The 23,349-nt window shown below is 37.2% G+C and overlaps 1 protein-coding gene across 10 annotated transcripts in view; it reads right to left on the bottom strand.

Annotated features, from left to right (window-relative positions):
- Window positions 1–2,668: 2,668 nt before the first annotated feature.
- LOC137295703 (6-phosphofructo-2-kinase/fructose-2,6-bisphosphatase-like) overlaps window positions 2,669–23,349 on the bottom strand; it is a 106,862-nt gene continuing 86,181 nt past the window's right edge. For 4 of the 10 annotated variants that reach the window (XM_067827207.1, XM_067827206.1, XM_067827203.1 and 1 more), the window contains exons 13-14: window positions 20,198–20,325; window positions 11,757–11,912 (exon numbers count right to left, since the gene is read on the bottom strand). In XM_067827207.1, coding sequence (XP_067683308.1) covers window positions 11,850–11,912; window positions 20,198–20,325 — 191 coding nt within the window. In that variant the 3' untranslated portion in view covers window positions 11,757–11,849. Of the gene's footprint in view, window positions 3,860–6,672; window positions 11,913–20,197; window positions 20,326–23,349 lie in introns of those variants that run through there. The other 6 variants (XM_067827204.1, XM_067827202.1, XR_010957593.1 and 3 more) reach the window with 5 other exon arrangements.

Genomic DNA, 23,349 nt, shown 5'->3' with positions numbered 1-23,349 from the left:
CTGTGTAATAGACATGCTGCTCAAGACCTCCACACTCAGCAGTATCTTGACAAGCTTGGTAGCATGGGTTTGAGAGTGCACTCACTCATCTTGTAGAGAACTGTTCGGCAAGATCAATCTTATTTCTTGTTTTACAGATTTTTGTCCTCAGAAAAACTAAAGCAGAGGGGAAAAATACAAATAAAACGAATCACAAGTCACAGTAACAATCCATGCTAATGCTGAAAATATTTTACTTTTGAAACACATGAAGTGTATATGTGACAATATAAATTCTAATGGCATATTTTTTGGTAAGTTTACATTTTTGGCCATTATAAATATTTGAACTTTATTTTCTGAGTGGGGAAAATGAACTTTTACTTTTTTCCTGATTCTTGAAAAAATATGATGGGCGGATCCATAAAACAAGAAATAAATTGTCCTGGCCTTAAGTTTAATACTTATCAGTGAAAAAATCACTAAAAACTGCATGTACAATTGGAAGAGATAACACCACATAAAGTGACATAAACCTGTAAACAAGCACCTCCAAAGCCAAATTTATAGCACATATATATATATACTTGACACATTGCATCTGGGTAAAATTGTCATCCAAATATATAATGTTTAACAAACAAGATTTAATCTCTCTTCACAAACACACTGGTACAGCAACACAAGCAGTTGACTGTGAGACACACTCCCTCACTCTGCATCACTTGATGTTATCATCCTGAGGTCGAGTGATTCAGCAGAATAAACACACCATTATTTTTTATTTTAAAAAATGAAAGGTCAGAGAAAATATGTATCAGATCTAGTTGAAGTTCATGTCAGCGGAATATATGTCAAATTTGAAAACCATAAAAGAAAACATTTTGTATCAGCTAAACAGACTATAATTGCTTAAAGACCCAACCTTTTCCAGATGTGCATACCATATTGCAATGCAATGTCGCTATTCAAAAGAATATATTAAAAAACATCTGTATACAGTTGTATTATTGTGAAAGTGAAGTAGAAAAATACAGTTTTATGATCTGATAGCAACTTTCATAAGTCATAAATAATTTGAAAACAATACTAGTACTTCAAGAAACTAGACTACATTATGCTGTATCCATATAATACCTCTATGATGACTACTTGTATATTGAATGGATCAGTTAATTATGTTTGTAGCAGATATGAAATATACATTGATATCTATGAATTATACAGTAGTTTCTGAGGTGGAAGTACTGTTTGCCAGCAATTATGATGGGAATGATTAGGCGATAGAACACCTTTATGAATTAAAACATGTTACTAATAAACCATAGCTTTATAAGGTTTCACAACACATGAATGAGTGTGATGTGGTAAAAATATGTCTGGATTTCTGTAAATAAGACACTTGACGCAATTTTCAAAATTATTCACCTTTTGAAGGGGCAAGGAAAAGGCCAGAAACGGGTACATAATGAAGTAATTGACATCCATAATATTTTGTCTTAAAGAGTACTTTTAGATTTATAAAGGAATGCGTTACAACTAAATTCATTGAAAGTAAAGGTTCACAGACTGAAATATATTTTTTTCATCTCCAAAATGTTTCCAGTTGTCATAGTGGAGACTTTGTTTCTGATATGTTCATACAAGCGTGATAACGTGTTGTTTTGGGGGGAAATATGCTCAAGCTTTCAGCTCATTCAATCAAATGACAATGTTTCCATAGCAATGCAATATTGTATCCAGCAGCATTTCATTCATGTAAACATTTTCATGCTAGTACAAACAGCTTCAGTTAGTATACTCCAGTAGCATTACTTCCCGGTTCAATTTCAGACAGATATAAATGATATGTCAGCAATGGAACATGAAAATAGACTCAAATGCTGGGTCTGAGTATCTCTAAAGATAAAGGGGTGCATGTGGATTTCTGACATTGGTTCCTGGAATTTGTAAAAAGAGGGCCCCCTTCATCTGTATTATGGTCACGTGAAGAACCCCATTGTGCTGTACCACTACCATGAGCTATTTGTAGGATAGACTGCATTGTCCACTACCCTTGCTAACCATGTTACACAACCCGACTATCCGACTTCAACGCTCGTTACAGTGTCAATGTAATATGACTGCTGGTACATTCCTGTTCCTGAGATTTTTGTGTCTGAAAATAACACATGTTCTGACAACACTAAAACATGATATACTTCACACAATCATTACATACAAAGTTAAAGAGCATCATATATAAATTGTTACACATAACAGTAATTTATCTGGGATGACTGATAGAGGAAAACATCACGTTTTTTGAGTACAGAGGAACACTTTACTACATTCAACACAGAGCATGGCAGTGGTTTCCTGATGAGATGGGAGTCAATACATGACTTGATGAGTTCATACATCTGATCTCAGAATGATTGGGGCCCCAAATACAGAATACATCATTAATATTTCCAAACTGGTACTGTCAATTTTTCAGCTCATGTAACCCCTTTGATGGCAAAAAGCCAGAACTTGTATCTAAACAATAACTGGACTGATACAACGGAAGAGGTTTTACAAACAATACAAACAATGAAAACTATGACTTACTGTACAATAGACATACTTCTCAGGACCTCCACACTGAGCACTATTTTGACAAGCATGGGTTTGAGAGTACACTCATCATATAGAGAGGCCAGGCCAATTTTATTTCTTGTTTTTATGGATTTTTGTTCTCAGAAAACCTAAAGGCAAGAGGGAAAAAAAAGGAATAATAAAACAAATCACAAGTCAAAGTAACATTCCTTTTAAATTTTGAAAAAATGTTTTACTTATGGCAATTCATGAAGTGTATATGGCCAAAACAACCTAGAAACATTTTATCTAGCATGCTTACATTTTTGGCCGTTAAAAACATCTCAATTTCATTTTTTGAGTGGGGAAAATTAAAATTTCATTTTTTTCTGATTCTTGGAAAAATATGACCTGTGGTTCCACAAAACAAGAAATAAATTGGCCTGGGCTTAAGTGGAATATTTATCAGTGAAAAAACACTAATAACTGCATGTACAACTGGAAGAGATAACACAACATTAAGTGACATAAACCCGTAAGTAAGCACCTCCAATGCCTATTCAGACATATTCATAGGGACCTCATATTTGTATATACAAATACCTGACACACTGCATCTGAGTAAAATTGTCATCAAAATACATAATGTCCAACAAACAAGATTTGATCTATCTCTCTTCACAAACATACTGGTACAGCAACACAAGCAGTTAACTGTGAGACGCATCAAACTGTGCAGCAAACTCATTCACAACATTGTTTTAGGGCAATTACTATCGTTCAACAAACAACATGCTATGTGTCAAAGAACGCTACTAATGAAATGTATGAAATGACTTCCGAATGAATTCAGTTAACACGGCAACATTTCAAGTAAAGACAATATACAGCAAACTTCATAGGGAATAACTTGTGAAACATTCAGAAATCTTGTAACAAAGTCTAAAACATAACCTCAATACATAACATGTGCATCTGGGAATGTGCTTTAACAGAACAGAACTTATTCACCCAGCCAAACTCTAATACATGTCACTGATGCCATATCCAACATCATAGATGCTCCACCTAAAATGGGTCTCCCTTGTCTGCTACTGGTGTGTTCCATGACCCATACTCCCTACTGATGGTGTGCGTAATGACATCTTCTAAAACCTGCTGTTGCCTAGCTACTTGAATTCCTACAGTCGCTCCTGTTGCTGCACCACACACAGCAGATACATTCACACCTGCACATGCATTCTTGTTTAGCTAGCTGCCATTAGAAGTGGGAGGGCACAGTCTCCAGAGCTTCATCTGTAGATCGTGTCCTCTCCAGATTCTGAAAACAGAGAACATCAATAAGCATGTGAGTCTCACATCAATAAGGTCCTCATCAGGTTCTCTCTTGAAGTCCAGACCAGCTGTCAGAGCTGCATGAGGACTAACAAGCATGATTAATGTCTACTAATCTTGTTGCAGGTCTTTACATATTGTTTTTTAGAAGTAAACCACATGTGGTGTGTACAATCTTATTAGCTTATCCAGACCATTACACAGTAGCTTTAACTTCTGATGTTTTGCTATATAATTTCGTACTTTTCAATATTAGCTATAATACTGTCTACAAAAAGGATAAGTCTGGACCAAGGTGACATCACAATGGACCATGTTGTTGGCCTTGGATGACAGGCCATCAAGAAAATCACTGAATAGATCAAGGTGATCAAATTGTTCACTTTCAACAACAAGAGTCATCAGAAGACGACATATCCCCCCGGCCCCCCACATATTTGAAAGGACAAATCATCCGACAGTCACTTATTGTGTTTTTAGACCAAGTCTGATTGTTTCCATGGAATGTTATATATCTGTAATCAGAAAAAGTCACCATTTCAAGATCTGCCAAGATCTTTTGAAAGATATGAAATGGTTTTCGAGTTGTGCTCCGGAAATGAAGCCTATCCCTCCACTTTGAGACTAAGTCTGAAACGTTTCCATAGAAAAGGAGAAAATATTAAATTAGAAAAACATGTAAATAGCAAAAGGCACAACTTTGGGGTGTGCCACACATATCTACTAAGTTTTACTGACAGATATTAAGAAGTTTTTGAGTTCTTCTCCGGAAACGAAACACACCTCTCACTTTTGAAACGTTTCCATGGAAACCGATAAAACAATAACTCATAAAAACCTGTAACTAGCAAAAGGCACCATTGCACCAAGTTTTGCAGAGAAATATTAAACGTTTTTTGAGTTATGCTCCGGAAATGAAGCACATCCCTTCTTTTTGAGATTAAGTCTGAAACATTTCTATGGAAACCCAGAAAATAATAAATCACAAAAACCTGTAAATAGCAAAAGGCACCACTTTGGGGTCTGCCACACATATCTACCAAGTTTTGATGAAAAATATTGAACAGTTTTTGAGTTCTGCTCTGGAAATGAAGCCCATTTTGAGCTTGTCTGTTGTCTGCTGTATTGGGGTTGTGCATGATGTGTTCACATACAGCTTGTCTGTTGTCTGCTGTATGTGAACACATCATGCACAACCCCAATCATAAGATTGTTTAGGACAACACCAGGAAGGAAGCTTTGGGAAGCAATCAACATCAGAAGATTAGAACCTCAGATCAATAGAGATCAAGGCGCGTACCTACCCTCTGCCTTGTGTGTCAACAAGGACTCATAGACTCTCAATCTATCAGCTGTGTAAACAACCATGTACTGTTAAAACATTCCTCCTTTTCATCTCTCCTCTGTGATTATATATACCTAACTACATTTATGTGCTTGTATATACATCTTACTTCTCTGGCTTCATGTATACCTATATATATTCTGCTATGTTACCTATGCTCATTATCCACCTGACGAAGGGGCAAGAATTAGCCTTGAAACGTCGTGTTAAAAGAATGAAAGAAGTTGTCATCCATAATAGTGTCTTGTATTACCTCACCAACTTCTAAATGCCTTTGAAGAATTTCATCAGACTAGGAACTGTCTCAAAACATTGTGATCTTGTATAATAAAGAAGTTGAACCATAAAGCATTTTCAGTTTGATTCTACCAACTTCTAAATGTGTTTGAAACAACTCACAATGAACCATATTTACATGAAATCCCATCTGAGATGATATTTGGTAATTTTGATTATTGATAATTTCTATCTCATGATAGACTACTGTGATAGTTACCATTATTGCAGGAATTTTGGATACACAAATTGCTGGTGTCAGGACATGAACTGATGTATGTGTTCATAAACTGTTTCCTTTACTGATAAGAGTGTTAATGTTTGACAAGGTACACCAAAGATCCTAATACATGTAAACATAAATTGCAGACGCCAAGCCATTTCTGCGCAATGATATCCAATCAATATCACAGATAGAACTAAAGCCACCATGTAGTAGAGACACCTAGGTGTGGTCATTCGTAACTACTCGTGTCATTCCAGCAAGCCAGATGGCGACGTGTACTCCTCTTGTGGCCACATTCATGACTCTGTGTAAGCACAAGCAGGCATTGAGATGAAAATGGTCTTGGACTATTTCAAAGCAAAGACATGTCTGAATTTCCAAATATGGCTACTCCTAGAAAATGATAACTATTTGACACAGAGGTCACTTTAAGTAAGTTTTTAACAAATATCTGTAACAACGTAAGTTCATTATCATGGAAAAGATAATGAAAATTGACATCATTTCATGTTTTGCTACACAGAGTTTGATTGGTTTGCAAAGATTCTTTGCAATAATGGCGTACAATACAGGTACGAGTCTTCTTGTAGGACATGTAACAAGCCAAAAATCGCTTTATTTCTTTGTATGCACATTAATGAAACATTAAAACAAGTAGGGTTGGTCAAGTTAATTCTCATCACGTACCGTTCTTGCATTTGTTTCACTGTTCCAAATACTGCCCTTACCCCCTTGTAATACAGACCAAAAGTAACGATTTGAAACTAGGATCATTTGCTAAACATTTATCCTATGATGAATAAAATTCTGAGACTTAACTTTTGAAATGGCAAGGTGAAATTATGAGAATTTGCAATCTTAAGTTCTCCTTATTTGGTTTATTTTCGGTTTAAAGTGAAATTCATTGTTAAGTTTTCACTGCAAACAGAGTTAATCACACTGAACACACCTGTTATATACTTCACATTTTATTCATCACTTCCATAGTGTACACACATCAGGTTACATGTATATCACATATTAAAAATATCACTGATATGCCCGGACTAAGCATACCACTCATTTGTCACACACACTCAATCATATATATCAATGAATACATTAGATATTAAAACTCATCATTGTGTATCACAGGTATGGATGATTGGTCAAGACTAGTATTGTATTTTGCCTCAGAATATTATCAATGACACAATGTAATGGTGACGTGTGACAGCCTCAGTGGGTCTTTTCTATACATGCATGAGGATATAAATAACAATATTTTGACTGTCATCACACATTAGGTCATACCTAACTAAGTCTCCAAACTAGTGAACTTATGACAAACAATAACAAAGAAGTTTCAACAAAAATTTAAATCCTACATAACAATTATAAAACCAATTCAAGCAGCCATGCACACATACATACATACACACTGATATTTGAGTGTGTCTTCATGAATGCAACTTAAAGATCATTTCACTTCACCTCCCCATTTCATTTAAAGCTGGTTGATTCCTGCAGCATCACAGAACATTCTTCCCATACATTGTACAAGCATGGTAATGCAGAGATAGGTATGTATTTGGTGTTTTGATAGCAGTAAAGATCTGGGATATGATATTGGTCTTCTGTAAGCCATGCTTATCGCAAGATTTGACTGTCAGGATCGGGTGATCAGGCTTGCTGACTTGGTTGACACATGTCATTGGTTCTCACTTGTGCAGATATATTATCATGCTGGTGATCACTGCACTGTCTGGTCCAGACTCAATTATTTGCAGACCACTGCCATATAGGTGGAATATTGCTGAGGGTGGCATAAAAGTAAACTCACTCATTCACTCATCGTGTTCTGAGCCTCAGCCTAACTAAAGTTATGCAGTTCCATCCATCCTCCAACTGCCCGGAACACATTCAATGTTAAATCCTCCAAATCATGATGATATTTCATATATGTCCACACAACTATGTTGACATTAAAAATGAACCAGATGAAGGTTTTGTTACTGACATTCAGGCGGCAGCAGTCAACACACCACACTCTGGTAAACCAGCACCACAAAACCCTGTATTGTTAACAGACACAGAGCAGCACCTTCCACATGGCCATAAGTTTAAGTCATGTTAATTAAAACCACACACAAAGAATCAGATTATCTATACCTCAACAACACTAGTAAAATGGATAATACATTGTTTAAAAACTTGATCTGAGAAAATAAAATTCAAAACCAAAAAACTCACCTTTTCCAAATATGGTCACCTTGTGATTTTTGAAGGAATAACAACAAAAAAAACAAGTGGAAATTAACAATGAATTGACTCCAACTTTAAAACAACATGCAATGGCTTCCCTTTCAGGTTATAACTATTTCAGAAATAATAGATAAATGGGAATCTTTAGGAATTTCCATCAGATTCTAATGGCTTAATGAATGAGACAATGTGCTGTGTAAACATTGAAGCAAAGAACTGCACTCTTATCTTAGCACACAAAATGCCTTTTCAAATTATACGCATGATCAGATAAAAATCACTCATATGTAAAGCTATAAGCTTTTGATCAGTACACTTTTTACTATCTTACTTAAGATCCAATACATACATATCAATTTAACAATCACAACTAATACAATGATAAACAAAAAAATGCTGCAATAATATCTTTTATATATTAATTAAAAGATAAAAGTTTCTGTAGCTTTCACTTTTCACTCACTTGCAGGTGGGAAATTTATGATTTTATGGTTTAAAGGTCCACTGACATACATTTACAAATCTGGAATAATAAAAGAACCTTTAGCTCTCCCTTTTTTAACATGGGTAATGAGAAAACTAACGAAGAAGTAAGCTATGAACATGCCAGGGACATCAATCTACTCTAGATATAACTTTAAAATAAACATGTCCTTCAGACACTAATTCTATTTTGACAGAAATAAGTAAATATGTATTTAAAATACTTAAAATGTATGAAGTTGGATGAACTGTGTTGTGATAACCATTTGAGACAAATGGTTCAGTAACCAGTAAAGCTAAATAGTATTCATAAAGTTTTTCATCTAAAATGCTTTGATCGCATTGGTCTATGTTCCACATGTGATAGCTCTTTGAGATGGTAGTTATTCACTAAACAGTATCCTTTTGTTGAAGTCAAATAGTCATACAATCAACATATATATATAATATTTTAGCATAACAGATATATAAGCATTGTCAGAAAAAAATAGAATATCAGCACAGATGATCAGCAGCAGTATGTGTGAAGAGTTCACTTCACAATGTCACCAAACAAAGATTATCAAATTTGTTAGCTGTAACTGACATACAGGAAGTCCCAAATACCAACTACTTTGTAAAAGGCAGCTAAAAATTATGAAGGGCATCATTACAAAAACAACTACTTCATAAATCTGCTGAGACTGCTAGGATTGGCACCTGAATGAAGGGTGAGCAACACACCAGTCAGACAAAGAAAGGGCTTAACATGATGTATGCTAGCTATAGGAAAGCTACAAAGTAACCACTAGCTTGAACGACTGTAACAATGCATCAAACTATCTATGGATTGCAGATGTTGATAGCAATCTGATAGCAATCAATGGGCGGAAAAGAAGAAAAACTACTGATGCTTTGATAGTATATGTGACTATTGATAGTTTAGTAAATGTCTTTTGTTGACAAAGTACAGTACACAAAATACAGAACATTTGGAGGTTCACTGAGGTTATGTTTTTAGTGTTTACTTGGTCTGGGCATTAAAAGAGACTGAAAATACTTCAACTTGTTTTTATTTCACATGAACTTTACATTAATTTGGGAAATGACACAATTCAAGGAGAAAAAAACTATTGCAATAGTATGTTGCAAAAGACAATCATTATTGTAACAGTTGTTTCCCACTCAATAGTCTCCCCTACTAGCCAGACCCCCATATTGACATGAAACCTGATTCGTTCAAGAGAAAATCTGTTATGTCAGGAAACATATACCATGTATCACTGTTACTGATATGTTAGTAAGTTGTATGTATTATCTCATGAAACCTCCTATATTTCATATGCTGAAGTTTCAAGTTGATGGACTATGAATAAATTAAATCAAAAACAATCAGTTCCACTTTAAAACAAGACATTTACAAAGGTCATACAGAGAGAAAGGCCAAGTGAAGTTATTCCTGGTAATATGATATATATCCTTTGATAAACAATCAACTTAAGTATAGATAAAGGACAAGTCTTCTGCTTCCTGGTAATATGAAATATGTCCCTTTATAAATAATTACCTTAAGTACATGAAACAAGTCTAGTGATTCCTGGTAACATGATATATGTCAATCAATCAACTAAAGTATACACAAAGGACAAGTCTTGTGATTCCTAGTAATATCATATTTGTCCCTCTATACCAAATCAACTTAAGTATAGACAAAGATCAAGTCTTGTGATTCCTGCTAGTATAATATATGTCCCTTTAAAACAATCAACTCAAGTATAGACAAAGGATGGGGCTTGAAGAGGTAACACATATTTCAGCACCTTACGTACAACCTACCAGATGCTTACTTGAGTAATTGAGACTGGTCAGTCATCATAATATTATCAGTCAGCACACTGTATATAGAGAATGACCAGTCGCTCATCATATATGCAAAACTAAGGCTCCATCAGAAGTCATAGTCTCAGAAAACAAGAGTCATCAGAAGATAACATATCCCTCCAGCCCCCACATATTTGAAAGGACAAATCATCTGACAGTTACTTGATGTTTTCTTAGATTAAGTTTGAATCGTTTCCATGGAATTCATGAAATATATAAATGCCATATATCTGTAAACAGCAAAAGGCACCACTTCAAGATCTGTCTCATTTATCTGCCAAGATCTGTTGAAAGATATCAAATGGTTTTCCAGTTGTGCCAGAAACGAAGCCCATCCCTCCATTTTGAGACTAAGTCAGAATCGTTTCCATGGAAACCAGGAAAAATTAAAATGCATAAACATTGTAAATAGCAAAAGGCAACACTTTGTGGTCTGCTTCAAATATCTGCCAAGTTTTGCTGTAAGATATTGAATAGTTTTCGACTTGTGCTCGGGAAACTAAGCCTATCCATTCATTTTGAGATTAAGTCAGAATTGTTTCCATTGAAACTTTGAAAATGATAAATCACAAAAATTTGTAAACAGCGAAAGGCACCACTTTAGGGTCTCCCCTACATATCTGCCAAGTTTTGCAGAAAGATATTTAGAAGTTTTTGAGTTGTGCTCCGGAAACGAAACACTTTTGAGACTATGTCCAAAATGTTTCCATGGAAACCAATAAAATAATAGATCACAAAAACCTGTAAATACCAAAAGGCACTACTTCAGGTTCTGACTGATATATCTACCAAATTTACCCGAAAAATATTGAACGGTTTCTGACTTATGCTCTGGAAACAAAAGGATTACGGACGGACGGACAGACGAGGCGTCGACTATAAAAACAATGAAAGACAATGAAACACTGGGCAAACACATGAGAAGAATGTCCACTTCTACAAAACACATGAAAAGATTAAGAATTAACTACACCAGTAATTTGACCCAAAAAGCAGGAGATGCCACTTTTACGGTCTCTTCAGCTGAACAGTTCTTGAAGGATACACCTGTAGTCACTGAACAATAACAACGAATCTCAGTGACTTCAGAGGCTCAGAGCATACTCTGAGTATATACATACCCTGCAGTACCATGCACAGTTTCACAGATACAACAACACACTTTGGTCAGTTTCCCATCATACATGCATCTGAAAATACTGATGAGCACCATCTTGTGGTAGAGAAAGTAGAATACACGCATCTGTATTTATTACATGAAGACATGAGGCACTCTTTGCATGAAGCAAAATACCCTTTGTTTAAAATATCCTTCATTTAACAGACACTTCTCAAGTGTATCTGTCATATTCAGGTGAGGGAAGAGAAATAAAGTTTGTTCTTGCTTTCAGGAGTCTCCCTCCTCAACTATACCACACTGGAATGAATCATGTATCACTAGAAGACATCTTCAAGCACCCTATGCTATGTCATCCTGCTGAAAGACCTTGGTCATCCATTACGATCTACGTTGGTGGTGGCAAAGGTCAAGGCTACAAGCCATTACTCAAAGCAAGAGCAAGTGGTGGCCTCAATGGTGCTAATGGACCCATTGGCTAGGACAGTCTGGAAGAAGGAAAGAAAGGACATCAGTAGGGGACAGAACTGTTGTGGGAAATTGGTTTGTCAGTGAGGATTTGGAAAACATTTCATTTTAATTGTAAATGTACAAGAAAATTGACGACTTCAGATGAGAAATGTTGGATGTATTCATGTAGTCATTCATCAAAGATGACAATCTCAGGTCACTTCACTTGAGGTCTGATAGTCTACAACTGATGCCATGACAAAAATGGAATGGATTCATCTGGCATTTTACACAGAAAAAGCTTCTACTTCTTTCTGCAATGAAGACATTTTTCTTGCATGGTAAACACTACTGCGTACTCTATGGTGGGGGCAAAACAGACGGCACATTCTAATCATACTATTCAGTCAGAATCATCTCTGCTGAGATGAATAAACACATTTACATCTGTTCAAAGATGCATGACAGCCTTTCTTAACAAATCAAGTAGTCATACAGCACACCAGTCTGTCAAGCCGCAGCACGGACACGACACTTGCGTCTAGACCAAGTACTGACGCACAATTGCAAAAAGACTAGGTAGAAACACAACACTTGTGTCAAGACTAGGCACTAAAACAAAGCTCCCAAAATAACACCCAATAATCACCCAAATAACACTTGACAAAAGACCTTACAGAAACACAAAATTTGTGTCAAGAAAAGGCACTGAAACAACACTTACAACTAGACTAGGCAAAAAGCTTGTAACTAGCGTGAGCACTAAAAATAACACTTGCAACAAGACTAGACAGAAACACAAGACTTGTGACAAGACTTCTGTGAGGCACTGAAACAAAGCTTGTGACAGGACTAGACACAGATGCACACGTGCAACAAGATTAGGAACTGAACCAACACTTGTGATAGGAAAGGAAACACAGGTATATGGACAGTTTCAGCATTCATCATTGGTCACTTGAACACAGGAGCATTAGGTGCTAAGGTATAGGTGAGTGAATGATCCAACAGTATTGTAGTGATATCATGGCATGTTGTTGAATGTTTGAGGAAAGTCCAAAGTGATGAAGGTCTCGTAACACTTTCATTCACAAACCAACTAGGTAATGTGTTGTATTTTGGATTATACTCTCCCAGCCAAGCACAATACCTTTTCTATAGTAGTCAAATACCAGGTATCGTATTTGCTTTTTTAAAGGCATTGTGTATTGACAGCTTCTGGCATTGAGAGCCATTCTAGTTTACACTTATCAGAGGGATCCAGAAACTACATCTGGACTACCAGTTATCAGATATCCATTGTATGAAAGCCATGGTAGGACAATCCTAAAGTAACAGAAACTGTATGTAACGTATGTTGTATTTAACCACTCATAGTGAATGAAATCACAGGTTCTCACACACTCTCAATTTATATAATTCTTCTCAACAAATTCGTACATCCTTATGGAAGAGATGAGCCACCTGTGAACTCTGTGTAAGTTCTGATATACAGTCGTAAAATTTAAGCATCAATTTCACAGAGAACTCTGGTTCATTTTGGTCATTAAAAATTTACATTAGTCAAAGTTCAATGCCCAGATTAAGACATGCGTTATATATATATCATAAATACTGTGATACTGAGGATATGTTATAGATAGTATGATGTCCTGTATGAGTCCTTGTTGATAGGAGCATCACCTGAAACGATTCCTTTACAAGGAATAGTCAGGCATCCTAGCCTTGGAAGAGAATTGCAGGTCTAAGTAGTACAGAAAGCTGCAAGAGAGTCGGCCAGCCAAAGACAACAGAACGCCACAACACTTACAACAAGAAGACATGGTGCTGATCCAACAGCATGATACACTGCTAAATATATTGGTCACATGCATCACTGCTGTCCCTTTGTTGACAAAACCACAAACTAGCTCCGAAAATGTAATTTTCGAATTATAATTGATATTTTATACATATCCTGACCCTTGCTTTCTTGCTTAGTATGATTATCTCCTCTCTCTATGTGGAGATAATAGAACACTTGAAATCCCTTGATGTTCCCTTCTAATCGAAGCAGACGTACAATACACTCTCCCATTGGGAACTTCTCTTTCCTGCCATTATGGTCACATGACCAGCCATGCTTGCCACTCTCTTCGAATCTCTTAAGCCCAACACAAGAAATACTGTGAATTCAGTGTGCCTGAGAGTCAGGATAAGCATAAGATATCAATTTTATTCAGAAAATTACACATTTTTCCTTATCCTGACTCATGCTTACAGAATCTGACGGAAATGGCGGTGGGTCAGGTCATGCTGGATTCTGTTAACTGCCATATAAGTACAACCAGTACTCAATCCCCTTTCGGGAACTATAACAGCTATAGTTCAGGTGTGTGATGGGGGGGAATCACATCCAGTCAGAACTTGTCTTCTCTTGAAGCATTCATTGACTGGAATGTGGTGATATTTAGATTAGCTAGCATCCTGCTAGTGTCTATTGCAACTGTATGTCAAGATTTCCAATCAAGACCTGTCGCTATCCTTCTTCACGTACAAGTATCTTCATTATGAGTACAGGGTCATAATCATTTGTGCTAACCTGTTCAAGATGTGTGCATGGACTCTCAACCATTATACCCCCTAGAGTGTCTTGGTCTCAACTAGTCACGTGATAAAGGGTGAGTGAAATGGGGAAATGTTAGCTGTGCAACAAGAGGCCAAAACTGGTGAATGCCAGTGATATCCTCTGTGGCGATGTCCCATAGGTAGTGTGGCTAACACTGTATTCGATTTCCAAAGCAGTCCGCCATTGTAGTTGATAATGAGCAGTTTCCGTGTACAGCGAGGGTCAACACCACTGCTCTCACTTCGTGTGGATAGGAGGCTCACGGAGGCTCAGGTCTTCAGTATAATCGCTCTCATCCATACTGAGACAGTGTTGCGGGATACCTCTGTAGGTGTCTCAGAAGATACTGGGATGAATGGGCGCTTGAAATGTTGTCTCCTTGTTTCAGTATGTTAGAGATATATTTTCAATGCTCTAACTAGGCATAATGATAAATCTTGTGTATCATGAGGACTGTAGATAATGCCGGGATGTGGAATTGTCTGTCCAGTTGTCCAAGCAGATGATTTTTAGGGATAAAATCCAATTTTAGTCCTAGATGTACAATCTCATGATGACTGGAGTCAAATTGTGTGCGACTGAAGTCCAGAGCATGTTCTTCTGACATCTGTGCAACTGACAAAGTTTTCAAGATCGTGGATATCAGCACAATCGACAGAATCGTCAAAGTATCAATGTCTTCATTGAAGTCCTTCGATGGCAAAACCATTTATGATCCACATTGTAATCTCGCAGTTTGAGAGAAGGGCTGGTTAAGGTGATGGAGATTGGTAATGTCCATCTCCATTCTTCTGTGAGTGGGAAATGATGTCCATACAGTGAGTGTTATCATGGTCCTCATGTCTGTAAGTACCTCTGGAATGAATACCATTCTAGTGAATGCTTGCGGCTGTAGCGTGATCTATGAGTGCAAGCACTTGGCAAGTCGATGGAAGGAACATCACCCATACTGCAATGTGAGGATATGGGCCATGGTGATGATTTCCATGAATGGGAGTGTGCAAATGATGCCTCTTATTCTTCAGATGGACCTACTGCAGTTGTAGCTGCTGACTGGCATTTCCAATCCTCTTCAAAATGGCAATCCATCATGTTCATCATATGAGTGGTGAATTGTTGCATTAAGAGGCCGGTATCCAGCGACTGTGGTGCAAGCAGCGGCTGTTGGTTCGCAGAAGCATCTGATGTGGTGAATGTAGACGTTGTAGATGTCTGCGTAGACAGTAGACTCTCCGGATAATCACTAAAATGTCAGTTGTGAACAACATGTGGCTACAAGATCCAGAAAAAAACAATTCAGACATGACCCTTGAGAGGCTACGTTGCTTGTCCTTCACACACCTTTGAACAGATAAATATAATGCAAATTCTGAATCAGATAAATTTTTGCAAAGTTCACAGTGATAGCACAAAAAGGTTTGCATGAAGGACACACTACATGAGGATCAAACACTGACAGCCGTAATTTACACTGAGAGCAAAAATTTATCAACCTTGACCAAATCCATGCTGATGAAAAAACATGTCTAAAACACAACAATTTTAAAAATTTCACATAAACATGACAATCATAAACCATAAATCGAATGTGACATAATTTAGACTATAGGACTGAAATTAAAGCAAAAACGTAGCGCCATATCGGAACCCAAGTGTGCCTCCAACCGTCCCCGTTGAGCGATGAAGGAGAGAGTGACAAGCATGGCACCAATGTAGTGGTGGGATAGGGAGGCTCCCGATGGGTGAGTGTATTGTATATCTGCTTCAATTAGAAGGGAATTTCAAGGTGTTTCAAGTGTTCAACTGTCTTTGCATTGAGGAAGGAGATAAGCATAACAAACATGAGTCCAGATAAGGAAAAATTATCTTTTTTTTGGGGGGGTGGGGATACTGAAGGCTTTTATTAACACATATAAGCCATAAACTATTAAAATATCCACAAAACACATGTACAACAAACACAAAGTTGCAAAGCAAGAGTGTCCCTGTCATGGTACCATTCCCTATAGAACACACTTTTCATTTCTCACTATGAAAATGTTAACCAAAATACAATCACTCTTCAAATTTCAAATGGCTTCATAATGATGAATTTGTGAGCAAATGACCTGGTTGATGAAACAATGAAAAGATTCAAGATTTTGTCCCTCAGTTTCCACTCTATAGTTTTCCCTTGTTACAACAAAGGCATTTGAATGACACAGAATCCCACAACAATGTTCACTGTGGCCACTACTACCAAGTTAAAGATTCAGCAGGTGTTGTTTGAGGATATCTCGGGAATATACACTCAGTCATTCAAATGATAAAGTAATGAAGCTTGCACACAATTATATACACCTGGAAATTAATCAAGCAACACCCCAATTTTTTCTATTGGAGCAACTTTGAAGTGTTCTGACAATCAAAATATGCCGGGTTGATATAGTTTGACACTTTTTTATTCAACAGACGATCTCTGACAAACAACTTAAAGGGAAAAAGTATCAAGACTTTGCTTTATTGCAACGAAATCCAAATTCTTAAAACTGTCTTAAATTCATGAAAAAATGGACACAATTTACTATTCATCCACAGACGTTGTTGTCAGGTGTATTAACACAAATGTCACATGGAAAGAAAGAACAGTCATCTGAGAGTCTGCACACCGACTTTCATCAATATCTAGTGTGTCCTCCCTGCGCACGCACCACCGATTCCAGACGCCTCCTCATTCCTTGGATGAGTCTCCGGATCTGATTCTGGGGGATCCTGTTCCACTCCTCATGCAGGGCAGCCGTCAATTCGTTGAGATTATGGACTGGTGGGTCTCTCTGCCTCACACGACGGCCAATAAAGTCCCACAAATGTTCAATGGGGTTGAGGTCAGGGCTCATGGCAGGCCATGGAATTCTGTCAATTGCATTTTGCCGCAAAAAATCATTTACAGCATGCGCCCTGTGAGGTCTAGCATTGTCGTCCATAAATATGGGTCTCGTTGCCAGAGGATGGTTCTCAAAATGAGGTACCACAGCCCTGTCAAGAACCTCCTGTTGGTAACGAACACCGTTAAGGTTGCCACGGATGGTAATGATATCCAACTTGCAGTTCATGGAAATGCACCCCATACCATAACGGAACCTCCCCCAAAGGCCACAGTCTCCTGGATGTTCCGTGGAGCCATTGCTGTGTTCCTCTGCCTCCAGACCCGAGTACGACCGTCCACCATGTGCAGCAAGAACCGGCTCTCATCTGAGAAATGGACCTTCCTCCAAGAGGCAATGTTCCAGTGCAAACGGTCATTACACCAGGCCAGTCGGGCTGCCTTATGGGCTGGAGACAGTCTGGGTCGCTTGATTGGCCTCCTTGCCCGGTATCCTGCAGCTTTCAGACGATTCCGAACAGTCCTGTTCGAGATGGGTCTCCCTGGAAGCCACTCCTGTCTCAACCGAGAGCTCGAGTCGAAGGACCTGCGCCGTACAAGTCTCAGTAAAGCTCTGTCCTCCCGGACTGTGGTCTTCCTGGTCTAGGCAGGTCTTTAACTTCATTAGTGGCCCGGTATTTTTTCAAAAGTTTATGAAATTATGGAATGATGTCGTCCGATTTGAGTCCCGATTTGTCTTAGAGACATACCAGCATTCCTCATGCCGATTATTTGCCAACGAGTGGCCTCTGATAATTTCCTACGTGCCATGACATTGAAATGAATGAAAAACCGAATGCAATCGACAACCTGCGCTTGTAAACACCCCAGGGAAAAAGTGCATTTTTCGAAAGTTGAGGTTAAAGCAATGCACGTGCGCTGTGCAAGCTTCACGCGCGTCATATCAACCCATGAAAAGCTCATGCTGTATGTCAATACATCAAAATTGAATAATCAATCATCAAAATTACTTCGTTAAACTTTGTTAAGTTTTTATGTGTCTTTGAATTTGGTGTTGCTTAATTAATTTCCATATGTATATATTAAAGTTCTTTGGCAAACGACTTAGTGAACCAGAAAAATTCGAAATTATTTTTCATAGCTTTAATGTTTGGAATAATTTCATCATTAATGCAACAAGGAGTGGCTATGGCCTTAGCAGTGACCACTCTTTTGGAACCTTGATGTTATGTGTGCAACATTCTCTGACTGGACAAACAATAAGTGTGATAGTCCACTCTGATATTAATGCAGAACAAAGGCTCACAGTAACAAGAGTGAAAACTATATTTGGATAAAGAGAACACTCTTGCCTGGGAAAGATGCACGTAATCATGCACTACTCAATGTGGCTGTCTGAAAATGCTCAGTTTTCAGAGACATAAGCTATTCGATTAACATCTCATTGTTATCTCATGACTACAGTCAGTTGCATGGGTCTCTTCAAGGCTATCAATGTTGAAAGTGGAGGTATGCAAGAACAGGGCGGGAAACACTTAACTTGTTCCATAACAGAACACACTGATATCACTATTGATAATCACAAATTGGCCATTTTCATACATTTCAAAAATAGATAAGTTTTGTTCCTTAGAGAAAATAATTCATTCATTCATATTTTATGTATTACAGAACCTGGATGGCTGTTTTTACGATTACATGCCATGTATGAAACCAGCTTTTGGTCAAAGTTTTAGTAACATGTATCAAAAGTACAAACATCCTTTGGCATTGCTTTGACATAATACTTCTTTGATGCCATCTTCCAAGGTTGTTTTCCTTTATTATACACTTTACAACATCAAGTTGATTTTTTTTTATACATTTTGTTTTACCAAAATGGAATAACTTCTCATAAAAAAACCCAAAACAAACCAAAAGCAACTAACAAATAATATCTGGTCTCCCTAACCATCTCAAAGACATCCTAACATGCACAAAGCAAACATGACAAGATGGATGGATTGGGCACACATGTAGGTCCACAATACTGACATATGAACTGATCTCTCCAAGCCAATGGATCACATACAAATGTCACATAACATACTACTCAAAAAGCTAACGATCACCCAAGAGAATATGGTAAAGCAACTGGGCAATCCTTATCTGTTTTGAGTAGTACATCACAGAAGTGAAGATCCTGAGGCCATTTAAGATTTCAAGATCAAGTAATCAAAAGGAAATGATCACCCATTTATTCAGCTTACAATGTCAGCATGTGATATTATGGGATATGATAGTATGAAGTATAACCTTGCAGACGTTGACAGATGAAGGCAAGACAAAATGTTGATGATGATCCGTCAGATCTCAAACATCTGTACAGATAATGTCAGAACAACAAACAACAAACTAACTTCATCGTATGTATCAAATTAAAGATTGGTAGTGAAAAAGACATCTACTTCAGTGTCAAAGTTAACAGTGAATTCAAAGTTAGTAGGGAAGAAGCTGTAACTACCTCAGGTTCAAAGACGGCTTAGAATATGATGGAATACTGGGAAATGTTTTTGCTAAGCCTACACTAAATTTGGCAAAAATGCTGAGGTTAAAAAAATGACACATTTTTGTTGCAATTTGGTAAATTCTCTCACTTGAAGAGACCTAATTATCTAGGATCAATATTTTAATTGTATCCTTGCATCCTTGAATTCACATAACGAGAATGAGTAAAACTATGTAATGAATTTGATTTCTGCTAAGATACATTAAAAAAGCATTGAGTTTGGCTTGGTGTGGGTTCTGAGACACAGCCTTGTGTTCCTGCCTGTCTGAAAGTAGTAATGGTGAACAATGGTTAGAACACTCACCTTGGGTTTCTCCCTATGAGTGTTTACTGCTTCAATGTTCAAGGAGATCAGCTCCACTCTACAACCATAGGCTACCGGGGTTAACTTTATCACGGTATGTAGCGGAACCTTCAAATACGGCAGATCCTCTGAAAACAGGAAAGGCTTACATGAGACTGTACAATGGTACAATTAGTAACAATTTTTGTATTGACCTTCACTTTCAAAGTGCATCTTGATGTGTGTTAACTTAACACCTGTCATTCTCATCATATCATGGTGCTTTGTATTGACTGAATGTATCATGTCTCCTAAATGTAAATTCTTTCTTCTGAATGTTTCATGTCCTGTTTATGAAATGCTTTTTATTCTATCTACTGTCTACTGAACACTTAATATCCTGTCTATAGAATGCTTCATGTCCTGTACTTGGAATGCTTTACATTCTACATATGAAATGCTTCATGTATGTCTCTGGAATGTTTTGTGTCCTGTCTACTGAATGCTTCATGTCTAGCTCACAGAATGCTTCATATTTTGTCTATGGAATGTTTCATGTCCTGCCTATGGAGTATTTTATGTCCTGTTGCCAGAATGCTTCATAATTTGTCTATTGAATAACTCATATCTTGTGTACAGAATGTTTCATATCCTGTCTATGTCATGTTTTCACATCCTGTTTCCAGAATGTTTCATATTATGTCTATGGAATGTTTCATGTCCTGTTTCCAGAGTGCTTCACATTTTGTTTATGAAATGCTTCATGTCCTGTTTATGGAATGCTTCATATTTTGTCTACAAAATGTTTCATGTCCTGTTACCAGATTGCTTCATATTTTGTTTGTGGAATTTTTCATGTCCTGTTACCAGAATGCTTCATATTTTGTCTATCAAATGTTTCATGTCCTGTCTATGGAATGTTTCATGTCCTGTTTACGGAACACTTCATATCCTGTCTATGCAATGCTTTATGCCCACTCCACACAATGCTTCATGTCTTTCCTATGAAATGTCCAGTCAAGAAGGCATGTTTTCGCCTTCTCATTCAAAGCATGAAAATTACTTCATATTTAATGAAAAAAAGAATATACATAGCAAATTTCCAGTTGTGTAATAATAATAATTGAACCAACACAGCAGGATGAAAAAAGGTAGTCAACATTCAAAAATATTACACAAACAGAAGTTGTGATATGGCAGCAATCGGAGTGTACATCAAATGATAAAATGGTGGCATGTTGTAAGGATGATACATAGTTTCAGGCAACATACAACAGATGTGTGGACAACATGATGAAGTGACTAGCACTGCAGTGTTGGGGTACGAATTAACTTGCTATGGGTACAAAAGTGCATTGCAGCAAGTGCTCAAGGTAACAGCTGAAAGGTTATACTACAGATCCAAGCAAAGTAGTGTGAGCTTTGGCAACATGCAATCACCACACAAACAAATACAACACTGTGTATAATAGAACACTGAAGATTTTAGATGGTTAGTATTTACATTGACATATACTAAAATACCTCTAGACTAAATTCTAAACAAGACTTGTCTATCAAACACTGCTGTATTTCAATTCCTTTCAGAAGAGTAATGTTTATCCTTTGGCGTCATCCATGATAAGCACATTACTTTCTTTCTTTGATTCTCTGTCTCTAAGCCAGTACTGATTCACTGAATTGCAAGTTAAAGAACAATAAACTATGACCAAGCAAATACCAGTTAAAAAATTCTCTGTCAACAAACCCAACACTTCTTACACAATGACAAATACATTATCTGCTTATGAATAATAATACTTCAGTTATGTCTTCACTGTGCTAGTCTATACAGGTATCTTTGTTCAGTATAATCTTTGGGCCACTGTTGGATGTGCTCACAAGTTGCTCTAGTATCTTTAAGACAATGTTGGAGGTGCAATGTTGGTCTAGTCTCTTTAAGTCACAGTTGGATGTGCTCAAGTTAATCCAGTATCTTTAAGCCACTGTTGCATGCTCAATTTAATCCTGTATCTTTAGGCCACTGTTGGATGTGCTAACTAAGCTCATAGCATTAAGTTTAATCTATGATAAGCAATAATCATTATTCTTCCAAATATCTTTACAATATGTCACCTCTTCATAAATTGATGATATACTCTAAATATCTCAATATAGGTATTGAGCAGAGAAGAGTGTCTCCAAAAAAAGTTACAAAACTGCCTTATTAAAAAAAACATCCATTCAGTTCATTAACAATTTCTATGATAAGTGCTTTCATATAGTGGTGATAGAGGTTGGTGAACAAGTGGGAAATCCTATATTGGCACCAAACACATGCAAATGCAAGTCAAATGTTTGCAATGAAAAACATCTGGTACATTTCAGAAGAAGAAGTTTTGATAGGACACCATGTTGGTCACTGAATGCATGAAATTATGGAATATCCTCTCCATCTACAATAAATATTTCTGAAAGCACTACTGAGGAGCCCCAAATGTTCTAAAACTGAGCTAACATGTCAACTTTTGAGTTAAAGGATTATTGGAATCTATGAGGGAAATAATTCAGGAAGGTTTTGCAGTAGCCCCCTGCTTTCCACAATAGTCCATCAATTAAAAGGGCAGGCAACACCAGAATTGGGCTTCACACATTGTACCATGTACAGATTCTTTAACCATTAGGCCGCCCAATCACCCTGTCACATGCAACGATGCCAACAGACATGATAAATGTCAAAGTCACAGTACCAGGTATTACTCTTCTGAAACAAATATTAACTCATTGAAAACTATAATCTGTTTTCCAAATCAGTGGTGAAAAGCATGTAGTATTCTTCAAAAGAGACTGGTGGTCCAGCACCTGGTTCCATCTGATATTTTCACTGTTGAATAGTATATCCACTGCTCCATGATATTGACAATGAATGCATGGGTTGGGCTCAACACTGATTTTAACAGGATTTCACTTGTTAGTATGATGTAGGCTGTAAGCCATCAGACAATAATTGATCATGAGCATGAATCTATGCAGTTAGGATTGCTGGGTTGCATGGGTTGCTGAAGATCAGTTTTAAGACAGATCTTGCATTAAACCCTCAACTAATGTATGTACACTGTGTTGACAAACCAAGAAATATTATCATTTTGACAGAGAAATCTGAACCAAAAATCCCTGATGGTGGATAATTCCTT

Source organism: Haliotis asinina, chromosome 9 (assembly GCF_037392515.1).
Source record: "Haliotis asinina isolate JCU_RB_2024 chromosome 9, JCU_Hal_asi_v2, whole genome shotgun sequence".
Taxonomy (NCBI): domain Eukaryota; kingdom Metazoa; phylum Mollusca; class Gastropoda; order Lepetellida; family Haliotidae; genus Haliotis; species Haliotis asinina.
The sequence above is the reverse complement of the archived record's forward strand: the minus strand, read 5'-3'. Positions and strand labels throughout refer to the sequence as shown.